Genomic DNA, 17,750 nt, shown 5'->3' on the forward strand with positions numbered 1-17,750 from the left:
GCTAAAATGGAAAAGGGTAATTGTTGAACTAAGAAGAAGATTGGGCAGACAACAATTATTATTAGTGCAAGATATTTTACAAAAAAAAAAAAAAAAAAAAGGTGTACATATATATAGGGTTTATCTTTTATGAATTTCACTAATTCGCTTATAATATATGCATAAAGAGATACCCCGAATTGGGGTTGCACAAAAAAATTTCCTCAAGCCATTTTTTGTCTTTCATTTCTTGTCATCTATGTTTCTCATTTTTTATACCCACATGCATTTCTTACTTTTACTGCAACACATTTTTCCCATTCTTGATTTTTCAAAAAGCAATAAAAACTAAACGCATTTAATTCTCATCATTATAATGAACCGTTACATTATTATAATGATCTCTAGCGATTATATCACTTAGTACTCTGAACGTCTTTTTGGACTTGTTTACATATTCATATAATTTAAAAGTTAATATTTTGGTTATTTTCTGTTTTTGTAATTTGGTCAAGTTTATACTACTCATAAAATTCAGAAAACTAAGTATATGCTCATCTTGATTTTCAATTGCATTTTTATAAACCTCCGGTAGATATAAACATGTATATTTGTCATCCTCTTTTTTATTTACATAGTCACTCATGTTACATTTTAAATTCTTGTAGTTTTCATTTCCATCGATTTTATCCCCACGATATTTACTATTGTGGTTGTTGTCTACACTTGTGTTATCATTGCGTGTGTTATCATTGCGTGTGTTATCATCGAGTATGTTATCATTGCGTGTGTTATCATCGAGTATGTTATCATTGCTTGTGTTATCATCGAGTATGTTATCATTGCTTGTGTTATCATCGAGTATGTTATCATTCCGTGTGTTATCATTGCGCATGGTATCAATACCTTCGCTATCATTATCTGTGATACTGCCCCCGCGCAAAAAATTAGACCCGGAAAATTCTATTAGGAAAAATTTCGCTGGGTTTAGTAAATAATAAACATAATCCGTGAATGAACTGGACAGACTTGAGCAATCAAAGGATTTATTTATTTCGTTCGTTTTTCTTTCCCCCCTTGAGCTATTCCTTCTTTCGCAACTTCCATTTCCACTGTTACTACAATATATATTATCATCATCATCATCGTCTCTGTGGTGCTTCTCTCTGCTACTACCACTTCTAATATTGCTGTCCACACCATTGCTTACACCATTAATATCATTATGATTCCGGCCTAAAGAGAATGGGCAATTAGTTGTCTTCATTGAAATACCTAAGTTCACAGAGTGCGATAAGAACATCTTACATTTCAGTGGAAATGCAAAGAGTTCACATTTTTTTTCATTAAAATTTATTTTTGCTTTTTGCAAACATATTTTTTGTTTCTTATTCAAAATGTTATATGGAGCTAATTGAATATTTCTTGTATCACCAAATATAATTATATTTGTCTCAGTATAGACATATATATTTGTATCAACGACATTCTCTATTTTTAGACTTCTAGTTACTATATGGACGTCTAAATTATTGGAATTAAATAAAGTAGTAATCATTTCAACTGATAAGGAAATAATATAACAATCAACACAAAAATTTATTTTCAAATATTCCACTGTAGACATAATAAATATATTACACTCTTCACAGTTAATTATATTAACAATACTTTTATCATTATTTATATATAATGTATTTCCTTGCAAATTTTTTATTTCATATATATCGTTGTTTATTTTTTCAATTCCGTAATTTGGCATGTTATCATTTTCATAGCACGCCGGGGAGTAAGCACTACGTAAACCATTTCCCTTGTAGCAGTTACTACTGTTGGTACTATAGCTGATACTGTTCCAACTACTATCACTGTTTCCATTACTACTGCTTCCACTAGTGTTCTTTCCGACACATGGAATGTGTGAATTAACCTTCTCACTGGTATAGTCACCCACGCACAAATTATCTAGAAGCCACGTCAATATATCCTTGGTCTTATACAAAATTTTGTGTTCATTATTTAATAAAAACCTTTCATGTACATTTGTACTATCATTTGTATCTACGATAAAGTCCAAAAACAGAAAATTGTAATTCTTAAAATAAAGTGGTACATCGGTTAATGTACTACTATTTGTAATATCAGTACTAGCTAAAAATGCAATCAGGTAAGTCTTCAAAAAATGCTTATAATTTTTTCCACAAAAATTGAAAAAATCAGATAAATTGGATTTACACATAGAATTGTTTAATTTTGAAAAACTGCCATTAGTACAATTATTAACCGCTCTTGGTGAGTCCATAAAATGAGGCCAACAATCTTCACTTAAACTTTTATCATATTTTTTTCTTATATAATCTATTTTAAGAAATTGTAAAATAATAAAAAATATAACTAACTCTATACATATATTTTCATTTAACCACTCACTACTCCATACATTAAAATGTGCACTTTTTTTTTTCTTCTTATTCTTCTCGCAAGCATATTTTCCCTTTTCCCTATTCCCCATGTTACTATAAGGTCGGTTACTCATTCCTTCTTCCTCCTCGTTATCCTTTTTGCCCCTCGCTCGATATTCGTCATTGCAACTATTGCAGTTATTGTTACCATCCCCATCACCACCGCCCTTGTCATTCTCATAATCTGCAGTTTCGCTTTCACTCTTTGGACACTCCTCTACTTCCTTACCATACTTGTGCACACACAATTCTTCTAAAGGAGTGTTAAATATGGTCTTCTGCTGATTTAAATTATTTTTTTTTCTCACACTCTGTAGGGTTATACTCAATAGTATCCACAAAGATTTGCATATATTAGTACTAAAGATGCTAAATAATTGATTGTCTTGATTTTTTATTAAATCATTATATGCTAACCAATTATCAAGATTAATATATATCTCTTCATTTAAATTTTCTTCCTTGTTATTATTATTTACTTTTGCATTTTTAAAATGTTCATAAAAATTCTTTAAATAAATTAATAATAAGTTCTCATCTAATTTGTTTGTTGTGTATATAATAGCATGATCAAAAATTTCTTTTCTTATAAATAAACTTTTTTCCTTTCTATACTTGTGCACATTTGTCTTGTTATTATCGTTTAATGCAGTACTTTTATTTAGGGCAATTTCATTTTTCTTTTCCATGATGCTTTACAACTGGGTTCAATATATTCCTCTTCCTTTATCATTTGACCTATGTGCGCAGGGATGTGTTTATGCATAAAAGTATGCGCACGAGAAGGTATATTTATATATATATATATATATATAACCTGTGTGCACTTATCTATCTTTGTATGTATGTGGGCACGTATGGATGTACATTTATACGTGTGACTTTTAAAAATTTTTACTTTCAAATATGTTTGTTCATATTATTTCTCCTCTTTTTCCTACTTTTAATTTTCTTCGTTTGTTCAAAGCAGTAACGTGTAATGCTGCTTAAAACTTCCTCTTCGACTATATTCCTCTCCTACGCACACTCTTTTTTTTTAAAAGAAAAAAAAAATGTGTGTACATATATATATATATATATATTATATATATATATATATATATATATATATATATGTATATGTATATGCTGTTTACATGAACACGCTTATATGCACACATTTATTTATTTTGTTCTATTTGGTTTTCCTTTATATATTATCTAACAAAGAGCGATACATTTTTCTTTTTGCAATTACGTAGCGCTGTTATGCAGTGCTATTTTCGTCATGTTTATTCGTCCCGTTTGTCCTCCTTCCTACGTATGCCTACTTGCGTATTTACTTATTTGATCGATTTTTTATTTCTTTCTTTCTTTCTTTTTTTTTTTTTTTTTTTTTTTAAATAGGCATAACCCGCAAAATGTACACAAACTTATTTATCATTGTATAATTGCTGCTTTTTTTTTTTTTTTTTTTTTTTGAAATTTTTTGAAGTTGCACATTATTTTTTCTCCAGTAGTATGTTCATCTTTTTAAAAATTTCTTTTTTCCCCAATGCAAATGCATATGTACATGGTATGTATGTATGTTCGTATGTATGTACGTACGTATGTATGTATGTAAATATGTATACATACATATATACATATATTTATATACAAATATGTATACATGTTTGTAAATGCATGGGTACTCTTATGCATACCTGCTTTTTCCCCCTTTTAATTCTTTCCCTAAATTGTGCCAATATATAGCACATCCCTTTATTAAACCCCCGTAACGCGTGTGCACGTTCTCGTATGAATAGCGCAGCAATTACATGTTAGAGCAAATTAAGCTTTAAAAAAAAAAAAAAAAGAGTAGAAGCATGTTAACTAGCACTACTGCGTAAATCAGCATGTGCACATATATATATATATATATATATATATACATATATGTTTGCGTGCATATGCTCTAATGCCCATGCAGTTAGTGCCTCATTTTATGAACTATTTTATTAATTCTTTTTGTTATTTCATTTACCCACATTTATACATACCCCATGACGAGTTTCTTTCCCTCTGAGTCTAATACATTGCTATGTACACATCCACATACACACACCTACAGGTGTATGCACATGTGCATGTACCTTTTCTTTATTGACAACGATGAGGGGTGACCTGTTATTCTTTTTATTTATAAAAAATAGAAAAGGATGCATATATATTCCTAAACAATTAAATATATCTTCTTTTGTTTTTATGTAGTTGTAGTAGTAGTTGCTGTTGTCAAGTTTTACATAAACTTGAAGGTCCTGATACTTTAATTTTAATTTATAATTTAATTTTAACTCTAATTTTTTTTTTTTTTTTTTTAAATGAATATACAATCGGCAAGTACCGACGAGGAATCGCACTCTTGTTACATAAAATTAAAAGATGAAACATATAAAGCATTCACAAAGGTTAATGTTTTACTGTTTTGTTATTGTTGTTTTATTATATGTACATGGTACATAAATATGGTATGTCTATATCCATTAAAACTGGATGATTATTATTTTATTTTACATTTCCTGTTACAAGGAATTGGTAGTGTACTTATTGGTTTGTTATCAGACTTATATGGAAGAAAAAGATGCTTAAATATTTCTTTTGCTATTTTATTTGTCATATTTATTTTAAATTTTGTTACTGTTAAGCCATCTCTCTTTTTGTTTTATCATAACTCCAAATCTTTGAACTCCATATTACAAAGAGGTTATTATAATGATCAGATAAAATACAATGATAAAACGTTTTTGAACAATTACCTGGGGGATCATAATTTTATAATGAATAATGGAGTACAGCTGGGCATATCAAGCAAGTACATGAAGAGGGCCAAAGAGGGGGGAACAAACGAAAGAATTGCATGTAGGGTGATAAGCAGCAAACGAAATGAGCAAAACGAGAGAAGCAAACTTGACAAGCAAAACGAACTAGATGAAAAATATTCCTCTTCTAAACATTCTAATACGAATAACAGTAGAAACGAAGAATCAGACAAAAGTCATATAAGTAAAGACAACAAGACAGAAATAGTTTACCCAGTAAAAGTAACAAATAGACGTAGTTTCAATAGCGCAGTTAATATAAAAACAAGTGAGAGCAATAAATTAAAAAAATATCACTTATCAGTAGGAAGTAATCGTTCCTTAATTGATAATCTTAATGCTCAGAGTAGCATACATAAGGGGGTATTAGTGGACAGTATAAGGAGCAAAGGTCATCATATAGTAGCTAGTAGTGCTAAAACTAAGAGAAATACTTCATATTCGAAAAAAGGAAGTAGTAATTATTTGTCGTTTATTCACAATAACCCATCTTACTACAACGTTTTTTATAACAGTAGTAATACAAACAAATCCTTGTCTGAAGACATATATTCAAATCATAAAATACATGATAGTAAAGATTTCATGAAAGACGATAATAAACATGATGATATATTAAACACCACGAATGATCAATATGAAGAAGAAAAAAAAAGGAAAAATAATGTAATTTTCAGAAATATATACAACAAACTAGTAAGACATATTACTAACCATTTAAATGAAAATTTTAAAAATAAATTGTTTAATAAAAAATATTATCAACGATTAATTGGTACATGTATAAGGAATAACCTCAATAATAATTTTTCCAATAATTATGATTCCCTATTTGATATCAATCAATATATGCATATAATGAAAAAAAAAAATAATTTTTATAAAAATATGAACAAAAAAAATGTAAATACTTTGAACAGTTCATTAGCTAATACAATTAACAATAATTTTTGTAATAATATAGAAAAAGTATGCACTCGTAAAATGATTTCTATTTATCACGAGAGGGAAAAAATGAACAGAGAAAGTCAGGCAGTCGTATATTTTGACTATTCCCCCAGAATGGAGGATAATCTTCCGCAGTACAATATTCCCTTCGAAATATTAAATGATGATAAGGACACTTATGAAGACAGCTCTTCACAATTTTGGAAAACAATATATTGTTTCTTAACTTGTGCAGGAGGATTCTTCACCAAAGGGGTAAGTAATATATTGTGCATTATAATAACAGAAAATATTAAAACTAGCTACAAATCTAAAGCAGTTTGCTTAATTTTTATTATTGAAAAGTGCTTATTCATTTTGACTCGCTTACTCTTTCTTTTAAATCATCTATGCAATTTTTATTTATTATATAAAGTGAATGTGCTCTTTTGCGCTCTTCTTACCTTAATGATGATACTTATTTTGAATATGTTCTTTGATGGTTTTAACATGAGCATGCTAAGGCAGCAAAAGGACAATCTTGAAAAGTTGTATAGCAAATATTACAGTACTCATGGCGGTGCATATAACGGTGTTTATGGCAGTAAATATAACAGTGCATATTACAGCGCTTCAGCGAGTAATTCGTGCAGTGCCAACGAACGCATGGAGTGCAAAAAAAATTTAATTAACAGGGAAAGGACAAGTACGGAGAAGAAAATGGCTCAAATGGGCATAATAGATGTAATGGACGGAATGAACCGAATTGGAAAGGAACAAAATACACTTAATAACCTCTTTAATTGTAAAAATACAAATCAACCTTTTGATAAACATAGGAATGGGGGAGCCTGTGTACCTTTTGACATAATTAATTTTTATGAAACAAGCAAAAAATTTCCTGAATGTACGGAAGCTTTAATAAAAAACGAAAGACAAGAAGGAAACCGAATGATGGGGGGAATACACATAAATGCAGACCACGAAGTAGATAGAAATAAAAATGTCCATCCTAACAGTTCATTAAATAAACCAATTTACAGCACCAACATGGTAAGTAATAACCAAAGCACAAACAATTCCAGTACATATTCTTCAAATAGTTTTGCAATATTTGAACTACATTGCAATACAGATATGGAAATGATTAAAGGAAAATATTGCATAAAGTATGATGATATTTTAAAAGGTACTTTCAATTTTGAAGAAAAAGAGGAAATATGTTTACTTTTTAAGCTCCACAGAAATGAAGAATTTTTAAAATATAAAGAAAATTTACAAAAAAATAAAAAATTTTATGTGTACTTACAATGGATATCATACACATTAAAAGCACATAGGTACCTTATATCTGCATTCTGTTTGTTATATTATCTTTTTAATTTTTTATATATTAGCTTTTTTATAATTTATAATATATTTATATATGATGTAAAAGGAGCAATACATTTTTATTCATTTAATAATTCCTTTTTAATCTTAAATTCAGTTATTTTAATTTTTTATTTTTTACTTTATTATCAATTCAATAATATAGTGTTAAAAATGTTATATATTTTTGGGCTTTTAGTTATTACATTTTTTTCATTTGCATATCTCATATTTATAAATGCAATATCGTCCTATGGCATGTTACCATGGGATAAGGCATATATTGTTTATACCATGGTGTTTTATTTATTTCTTCTTATACCCAATATTTCGTTATTTACATTTTTTATTAATTGCACACATACAATATGTAAAGGATTTTTACTTGGTCTATTTGTCCTTTTTGGTAATCTTGGCTTTATTACATATGCTATTATAAAATTTTTTATAATTTCAAAATATTTGACATTATTTAATTTAATTTTTTCATGTATCATTTGTATTTTGTCTTCTGTAATAATTATTTTGTTTATTCCTCACTTCAGTTTATCAATTGATTACCATGTAATTGACGCTTCCTACTTTCATCATTTTTTGTTCTACATGTACACAAGGCAAACTATCCCACCCCACTTTGCAAACATGCCCCTTGCATGTGAAGCATATGGCAGTTGAGCATATTTAGCAATTAAGAATGTTAACTAATTGAGTATGCTAAGCAAGTGCATATGTTTATTTTATTTTACTTCATTTATCACAAAAATATTTTTATTTCATAATATCTCCTATTCCGTGTATTTATACCTTTTGTTAATCCATACTGACTTCTCACTATCCAAATGGATTCGAATTTTTTTTTTTTTTTTTTTTTTTTTTTTTTTTTTTTTTTTTTTGTGTGTGTGTGTGTGTTCCATTTATATGGTTCCTCTTTGCTGTTCATCTCTTTTACTTTCTTGTGCAAATATGTATATATACATGCACCTGTTCCTATATCTACACATACTACATGAATGCTTGCACATGTGTGTAACTTTGCATCCCTCATACAAACCGCATTACAGCTTCTACCATTTTCGCTTACCAAATTTTAAATTAAAAAATTCAAGTATTTGTTACTATTGGTCGCATCATGTTCTTGTCCCCCTATGCATGCAACTTTCTAATCAAAAAGTAAAAGAAACCTCCACCGCTGCACGTATGCACGATACTACCAGAAATAGCACCATTGAAAAAAAAAATAAATAAATAAATATATGATAAATAAATATAAATAAATAAATATAAATAAATAAATATAAATAAATATAAATAAATAAATATAAATAAATATAAATAAATATAAATAAATAAATATAAATAAATAAATATAAATAAATATAAATAAATAAATATAAATAAATAAATATAAATAAAAAGCAAACATTTGAATAAATGCATAATCGTACGCATAAATGGGTGCAAAAATAAATACATTAATAACTAATCGCTTCATTCTTTCACCCAGCACATTTTTTTATAACCGAAAGGGAGAGCCCCCCCCCCAATTATTCATCAACCATCTTACAGCGATAAGGAACAAGGTGGTAGCTTCCTCATATATGTTATGCCGATTAGTGAACAAAATAAAATAAAATAAAATAAAATAACAGCCAAATGGCCAAAATGCCTAGCAGCTACTTATACCAAATGCCACATGCATCATTTTCTACGATTTAAAAACCTCAAACTGCTCGTTTTTGTTGATATAACATTTTAACAATTTTCCCGATGCGGATCTAATTATTCGATCAAAAATGGATAAAGAAACCTCGTCGGATACCTTCAAGTGAACGACTGATATAAGTATGTTCTCCGCTTGATGTTTGATTGCTAAACTTTCTGCCTGTCTTAGGTATAAAAAAAAATTCTTCATTACATAATTTAACTGCTCTTTTTTTTGCAAACGTTTATCATATGATATATTAATATATTTTAAGAAACGATCCTGATAATTTAAAAATGTATTTCCTATATCTAAACATATACACTTCAACAAGTTGATACTTGAAATTTTATTTTTCATCATTTCCTTATTTTCATTATCATAAATTAAATCTATCATGTATGTAGAAACGAGTGGACTGTAATGGGTTAAAAGTAATCCTGGACTTACTTCGTTCTTCTCTTCCTCCTCTTCTGATTTGTTATATTCACACTTCGCGAAGCAGCCTTCCTTCTCACCGTTCATTTCATACACACATACATCATTAATCGAGGAGTTATTCATGTTTCTACTCTCCTGCGAGCCATGATTTGTATTTCTACTCCCATTCTGGCCATGATTTGCATTTCCATTACCATTCTGGCCATGATTTGTATTTTCATTCCCATTCTGGCCATGATTTGTATTTTCATTCCCATTCATCTGAATTTTATATTTATCTCCTTTGATGGTGCTACCATTTTTGCAAATTCCCTTTTCCCTGTTTTGAAAAAGCCCAATATTTTCAAATTTTATTTTTTCATATAAATCAACCTGTATATCACTTAACAAACTGTTGTGCTTCAAAACATATTCAATGTCATCTTTCGTATACTTGCCTCTCCTGTAAATTTTAATTCGATAATTATACAAACGTTTATACTTTTCAATTTTCTCAAAAATGTATTTTTTAACCTCTTTTCCTTTCCTCTCTTCAATAGAATCAAATATATTTTTTAAATTTTCATATATTTCTAAATCTGTATACGCTCCTTTGCAGTTTAAACCCTGTCTTAAATAGTCCATTTCTTCAGTATATTCCTTTTCATATTCATCATCAGTGGTTATTTCCTCTCTATGGCTGTAATCATCGCCATAATTACTATCATTAGGAATATTACTATAACTATTATGCTCATTAATTTTATTGTTATTAGCAATATTATGAAAACTACTATATTTATTACTGTTACTGTTATTATCATTACTATGACAGACACAACCATTAAGGCCGCTAGAAACACTTCCCCCTTTGTTCCACATCCCTTTCCTAAATTTTGTAATCTTTAAAACAGTCGATTCGATTCCTATATCACACTGACCATCATCAAAAATTAAAATATTTTCATTTTGAAACTCTTCAAAAACATGCAAAGAATTTGTTGGGCTTATGTGCTGAAATTTGTTAGCTGACGGGGCAGCAATTGGTATTCCACAAATTTTTATAATCTCTCTTGCAATTCTATTATTTGGTATTCGAACAGCACAAAAATTTGTATGAGCTGTTAAAATCAATGGTAAATCTTTTTTTCCTTTAGCTATAATAGATAAAGGACCTGGCCAGAAATTTTTATTTAATATATAAATAATATATTTTTCAAAAACATTTACATGATACAACTGATCATATGCTTGTGTTACATCATATACATGAGAAATTATTGGATCACTTATGGGTCTATTTTTCATCTGAAATATATTTGTCAATGACTTTTCACTTAATGAATTACCACCTAATCCGTATACCGTCTCAGTTGGGAATCCAATCAAATAGTTCATCCCTATATGCTCCTTTAACCTCTTTTTAATATAGTCATGTTTTAACAAATCCTCTCCTTTTATAATTTCCGCCATCATTTAAAAAAATTTTCAGTGTATTATTTTGAATGTTCCAGATGTCAACACTCACTAAAATATAATTTTTTATTTTCCCATACACGTCCAAGAATGGAAGTATATATTTACGTATGAATGTATTATTTACTTATGCACATACATCTACGTATACATATATAAACATATGTATACGTATGTATATAGTCTACGCGTATATAAAAAATAAGCCAATCATGTTCTTATAAAAAAAGGAGATAAATTTTTATCTCAAAATTTCAGCTTAAATTATATAATAAACGCCTCGTGGTAGAGCCCCACAATAGGTTCATGCGCTCTACTCCTCTACAGATATACTCTTAATTTGCTTCTACTTCTTTTCACTTAAATAATATAATTTGTAAAAGCATCTTTCTCGATCAACCCGTTTGATAAACCTTTTTTGTAAATACGTTTTAAATTCAGCAACTGCAAGGCAATTTTATCTCATTCCATAACTGGAAATGTAACTATTATGTACCTATGCATACATACATACATACATACATAAATATATATATATATATATATGATTTATTTACTATTTATACGCATACATATCCATGCGACTTGCTGATCATAATTTTAGCTTTTTATTTTTCCTCATTCAATTTTTAAAAAAAGCTGTATTATCCTATGCCATCAAAAAAGAGAATATGTAAAATATGTCAAGAGAAAAAGATTTTATTTATGGCCGTTCGAGTTCAAACAATTATAAATATATTCTTTTCAGTTAAAATATGTATATACATATATATATATTTATGTACTTGTTTATATATATAATTATATATTTATATAAAAAAAAAAAAAAAAATGGCCTTTTAAAGCTAAAAAATGCGCGCTTACTAGTACAATCCAGCTTTAATAATTAAAAATATAAAATGTGGTCATTGATGTTATCCTTTTTTAAAAAAAAAAAATAAAAAAAAAATAAGATACTAACTTAAAACAAATCACCATATTGAAGCAAAGAATAAAATGAAAGAAGAAAATAATACAGAAATAAGTAATGCTAAAGAAAAATCTTCTATACCATCAAATAGAGGCATTTGGTATTATCCATCAAAAAACCAGTTCTACAACACAACGAGAAGAAAAGGTTATTGAATATATATAATAATGAAAGAAGGGCCTCATTTTTTTTTTTTTTTTTAAATAAGGAATTATAATTGTATGGGCATGTTCATATACATACATACATACATACCTATATATAAATGTTTATGTAAGTGCAAACATACATACATGCATATATACATGCGCGCAATGATCCCCACAAACTACAGGATATTCCTTTTCCAGAGAAGAGCTTGATGTTGCTTTGAAAATTCATAATGCCGTAAATGAAGAAACATGGAAAAAAATAATGAAAAAAGAACAAAAATATTTTGATATATGTAAAGAACAGAAGCTTATAAGATTTATAGGGCTACCTACCAAATTATCGCTTAAAGCATTTATGTTAACCCTGATTGGGTATAGCAGACCATTTGATAGACATGACTGGTACATTGATAGATGTGGAAACACAATCAAGTAAAGCAAAAAGAATAGAACGTAATGAACATAAAACGATACAGTACGAATAAGGCGGCTATTTTAGTGCCAGCATGTATATGCATACGTGTATGCCTATATATATGCGTATGCCTATGCATTTTTTTACGCATTTGCTGATGTATTTATGTTTATTCGAGTAAAACACTGTTCATGATTTAAGCCTTAACACCATTCCGTATACGGCGCAGCTATTCTACGAATAATATACAGCTACTATAAAGTAGAGCACTGAAATAACGACATTCAACACATAGTTGACTTTCTTTTCTTTTTTTTTTTTTTTTATCATTTACTTTCTTAATGTGTAATTATATATATATATGTATATATATATGTATATATGTATTTATATACATATGAACGTGTATTATATTTGTTTCCCTTTTTTAAGATACATAATAGATTACTATGATGGAAAAAGTGATAACAATGCTCCTGTTTCAATCTTTATTGATGTCAGACCAGAATTCAGTTACAACAACATAATAGACCATTTGAAAATACTATATATCAAAGTTTGTAAATTTTTTTTTAATTAACATATTCAAGGTAAATGTCAAGATTTAATATTTAATGCTCTGTTTTTACTTTTACAAGTATGAAGAGAGATAATTTTAACTGTTTATTACACCGTCACACGATAAATATCTCCGCATGTATATATATATATACACACATATATGCATATCTACTGGTACATTTGTATTTGTATTGTATACGTGAATATATATATATATATATATATATATTTTCCCTGTGAACTATAGGGCATCAAATAAGCACTTGTACTTCAATTAACAGTTTTAGTGTAATAAAAAGGAAACTACATGGGAAATATATTACTCTTTACACCAATTTGATGAAATTTGCTTTAGATAATTTTGCCTGGTAAATAATGAACAAAAAACAATTCAAAATGATGCAAAAAGGCACAATAATTCGAAACAAAGTCATACAGTAACAGTTTGTATTTTATTTTTTTTAATTTAAAAGATTATATTTTGCAGCTTTTGTCTTTTAATATTCTTAATTTTTTAAATGATAAAAGAAATATTTCAAAAAATTAATATGAACAGTTTTGCGTTCATAATTTAACGTATTTGTTAAACTCATACTTACGTTTTTATTAAAGAATATGAAAAAAAAAAAAAAAAAAAATATTCAAATATACCTACGTGTACAATAAAATAAAATAATTAAAAAAAGAAAATCTGCATTTTGTACATTATAAATAAAGAAAAATATTTATATGATCAACAATGCGTAAATATTGAATAATTTATTCGCCAAGTAAATATATATATATATATATTTATTTACACGCATCATGTATTAGCTTCTTGATAGAAAGCATTAAAAAATATATATATATCAATGGAAATTATGCTTAACGCAAAATTACTAATACGTAAAATTAAGCAGAAGAAAAAGAAAAAATAAAGTGAAATAAAAATAAAATAAAATAATAAATAAAACAAAACGAAATAGTAATGAAATAAAACGAAATAGTATGAAATAAAATGCAATAAAGAATAAAATGAAATAAAAAATAGCGTAGATAAAATGGCTAAATATATTTAAAATTTCTTTTAATTTTAACGTTATTTTTTTTCTTTTTTTCTTTTCTTTTTTTCTTTTTTCTTACTTTTTCGTTTTTACGCATTAATAAATAAGAAATGTTTCACCTTGAAATTACTACATTCGTTTTTTTTAAGAGTAGGCTTATATACATAATATATACAATTTCGTTACGCTTTATCTTGGTTCTTGCATAATTTCCTTTCTTGTCCATACGTATATAAATTAATATATTGGTATACAGAAGTCCACATATATGTATGCATTAGCCTCTATATATATGGGAAATATAAATCTGCACATATGAGTATATATATATATATATATATATATATAGTCTTTAAATAATATCAATTTGTCTTTGTCTTTTTTTTTTTTTTTTTTTTTAATTTAGTGAATAGTGATATACTTTTAATTTTTTTTTGTGTTTTTTACAATATAAAAACATAATTGGAAAATGTTTTATATAATATACAAACTTCTTTATAAAATATAGGCTATATGTATGCATGTATGTATGTACATACATATATATATATATATATATATATATATATAAGCATAAGTACAAGTATATGCATATGTGTATATATATATATATATATAATTCCGCCTACTATACACACTCCTTTGTACGTATACAAGTTCTCTGTATAATATGTGCGCTTCTGCATAAAAACAAAAATGATGCATTCGTACAAAGGAAAACCTTTTCAACTGTTGGAAGATTATGATGTAAGTGGCTCTTCATTACTCTTGGCTGCTTCGTCCTCATCTTCTTCATTATCATCATACTCATTGGTATCTACATTACTATTTTCATCATTATATGCACTGTTATTACTTTCATAACTATTGTAATTACTGTTGTTTTCACTACTGCTATAACTACTATCTACATCACTAACAATACTGTTACTTTCACTTTCAATAATTATACCCAAATAATAGTCAACGGCATATGGAATAATTCTTTCCTTAATCGTTAAGGCAACTTCATAGTCTCCTTCTATTATCATTTCTAACTGAGCTACTTCATGTTTACTTAATTGTTTTATCACATTGGAATTAGGAACTTTATGACTTGTAAAAAAATGAAAAAAGCTATCCCGATTAACTGTTTGTTGTACTGTTTTAACTTCTCTTGAATTTTTATTATGTTGTTTTTTTACTACATGTTTTTTTAAAATATTTTTATTGTCATACCAATCAATGACCGTAGCTTCCGTGTGTAATAAAACAGGCTCGTTATCACAATCCACACATTTCATATGATATGTTTTGGTTAAAACTGTGTTGCTAAAAAATGGATTTGAAGCAAAATGAAATGATAAAATAAATCCCTCTTTTTTTTCTTTATTTTTTTTTATATAATCACATCGAATATCATTTAAGTAAACTAAAATTTCTTCATCATGATCTTCTATTACATGACTTACTGTATTATTATTTCTTAAAGCTCTTAGCCAAAATTCTGGTAAATTAGGTGTGCCTATTTTTGCTTCACCTGTTCCTACTAATGCTTCTCTTCTTTTATCATAAATTGGCCCATATAAGTCATGATATTTCTGTCTTAATAGAAATAATTCATATTCAAATTTTGATTCATAGTCATAATATTCTTTCTGGTATAGTTTCAGCTTCTTTAACGTTTCCTTCTGTTCTTCTGTTAAATCTACCATCTTTTCCTCATCTTAAAGGAAAAAAATTATAAACAAAAAAAAAAAAAAAAAAGAAAAAAATTGAAAATGACCAACGTAAAAACACAACCATCTACATATAAAATTTGCAGCACCTTGCATATACCTTCGTATTACTTTATATGTATTCATCACATTATAATATATGTATATATATATGTATACGTATTTTTTTTTACCTATTTTTATGCTTTCTAAAAGCGAGGAAATTTCCTTTTCTTCTTCAGCAGGGATTGGCTATAAAAAAAAAAAAAAAATGTACAAGTTATACCATAAACACTAATTTAATCACTTTTGTATGCACATGTCAGGCATATTTTTTTTATATATTTGTGTAGTTTTGTATATGCATATATATATATATATATATATATATATCTATATGCTGTTGCACGCGCAAGTTTCCAAAAACGCAGTCTACATATATGTATATATATATTTTCCTTTCATTACATAAAAAGGTTGAAAAAAAAGAAAAGAAAAGAATACAATTTAACAGATATAGAAATACATGAAAACGTAAAAAGAATAAAAAAATTTCAATGGAAAAAAACACAAATTGGACCCTTATAAAAATAATAAAAAATAAATAAAATTAGCAACTTGTAAAATATATATATAAATATATATATATATATATATATTATCTATACATATGCATAACTTCATATATATATATATATATATACTCTAAATATCATGCATTTACGCGGCACTCAAAATTATCTTCATATGTTTTAAAAGTTTAATATAACAGTTTATACATACATAAAATACTTATACATGTATAAACTTATATATTATTGTATATATACATTTACATATATGTACACATAGATATCTATATCTATATATGTATATATACATATATATGTATCTTTCTACATATATACTTATATATACATATGCCTAAAATATATAAACGCGTATGTACAATAATACAACTTATAAAAAATAAAAACTTTTCCAATTTGTAATATTATTTCCTAATTACTTGGTTATTCTCAGTAGTTGCCATTTCGAAAATTGGATTATTTTTTTATGTTATATATATTTATATATATAAATTAAAATTATTTTATTTATTCTTTTTTTTTTTTTTTTTCTTTTGTATTCTTTAAATACGTAAAATATGAAACATTAAACTAAATAAGAAAAAATATTATATCATTTAATATTTTTTGAAAAAAAAAAAAAAAAAATTATATGAAAGGAAAGGAAAGGAAAAGAACTTCAAAAAAATAAAATTGTAAATTTTTTAATAAAAAATATAAAAATTTATAATATTTTATATTACACATACATATATATATATATGTATATATATATGTATATATGCATTTTTATATACATTAGAGCGTATAAATGAAACCCGTAAAATATAAAATAAAAATAATACTATAAAACAAGCTGCAATGATAATTACTTATTTTATAGCCTCACCACTCTATTAATTTATTTTTCCTTATTATGAGGATAGGTGTATAAACAAACACGTATATGCTTAAACATATACATATTACATATTCATATGTATACATGTATAACTAATATATTAGCAAAATTGTGCTAATTCAATATTTTATACATTTCGTATACATAGCTAAATATATAAAGTTAGTTTTTATAAAAAACGCATATTGCCTATAGTTATATTTATTATATATATAAATAAATGCATATATGCATATGTACTTATATATTTGTTCTCATCAAC

General features: G+C 26.8%; 5 protein-coding genes across 5 annotated transcripts; 2 read left to right on the plus strand and 3 right to left on the minus strand.

The window, feature by feature from the left end:
* Window positions 1-337: 337 nt before the first annotated feature.
* On the minus strand, window positions 338-3,130 carry MKS88_004776 (TBCC domain-containing protein; the record flags this gene model as incomplete). Its single annotated transcript, XM_067217980.1, has 1 exon — window positions 338-3,130. One exon carries the CDS (start codon window positions 3,128-3,130, stop codon window positions 338-340), a length of 2,793 nt encoding a protein of 930 aa, XP_067071158.1.
* A 1,653-nt stretch (window positions 3,131-4,783) lies between these two features.
* Window positions 4,784-8,254, plus strand: MKS88_004777 (major facilitator superfamily domain-containing protein; the record flags this gene model as incomplete). Its single annotated transcript, XM_067217981.1, has 2 exons — window positions 4,784-7,548; window positions 8,125-8,254. 2 exons carry the CDS (start codon window positions 4,784-4,786, stop codon window positions 8,252-8,254), a joined length of 2,895 nt encoding a protein of 964 aa, XP_067071159.1.
* Window positions 8,255-9,284: 1,030 nt separating this feature from the next.
* On the minus strand, window positions 9,285-11,177 carry MKS88_004778 (threonylcarbamoyl-AMP synthase; the record flags this gene model as incomplete). The annotated part of the gene is made up of 1 exon (XM_067217982.1): window positions 9,285-11,177. One exon carries the CDS (start codon window positions 11,175-11,177, stop codon window positions 9,285-9,287), a length of 1,893 nt encoding a protein of 630 aa, XP_067071160.1.
* A 996-nt stretch (window positions 11,178-12,173) lies between these two features.
* On the plus strand, window positions 12,174-13,647 carry MKS88_004779 (cytochrome c1 heme lyase; the record flags this gene model as incomplete). The annotated part of the gene is made up of 4 exons (XM_067217983.1): window positions 12,174-12,294; window positions 12,482-12,731; window positions 13,147-13,274; window positions 13,523-13,647. 4 exons carry the CDS (start codon window positions 12,174-12,176, stop codon window positions 13,645-13,647), a joined length of 624 nt encoding a protein of 207 aa, XP_067071161.1.
* A 1,414-nt stretch (window positions 13,648-15,061) lies between these two features.
* On the minus strand, window positions 15,062-17,051 carry MKS88_004780 (nucleosome assembly protein; the record flags this gene model as incomplete). The annotated part of the gene is made up of 3 exons (XM_067217984.1): window positions 15,062-16,026; window positions 16,213-16,270; window positions 17,028-17,051. The coding sequence occupies 3 exons, from the start codon at window positions 17,049-17,051 to the stop codon at window positions 15,062-15,064; spliced, it is 1,047 nt and encodes a 348-aa protein (XP_067071162.1).
* Between the last annotated feature and the right edge of the window lie 699 nt (window positions 17,052-17,750).

This window comes from Plasmodium brasilianum, chromosome 13 (genome assembly GCF_023973825.1).
Source record: "Plasmodium brasilianum strain Bolivian I chromosome 13, whole genome shotgun sequence".
Classification (NCBI taxonomy): Eukaryota; Apicomplexa; class Aconoidasida; order Haemosporida; family Plasmodiidae; genus Plasmodium; species Plasmodium brasilianum.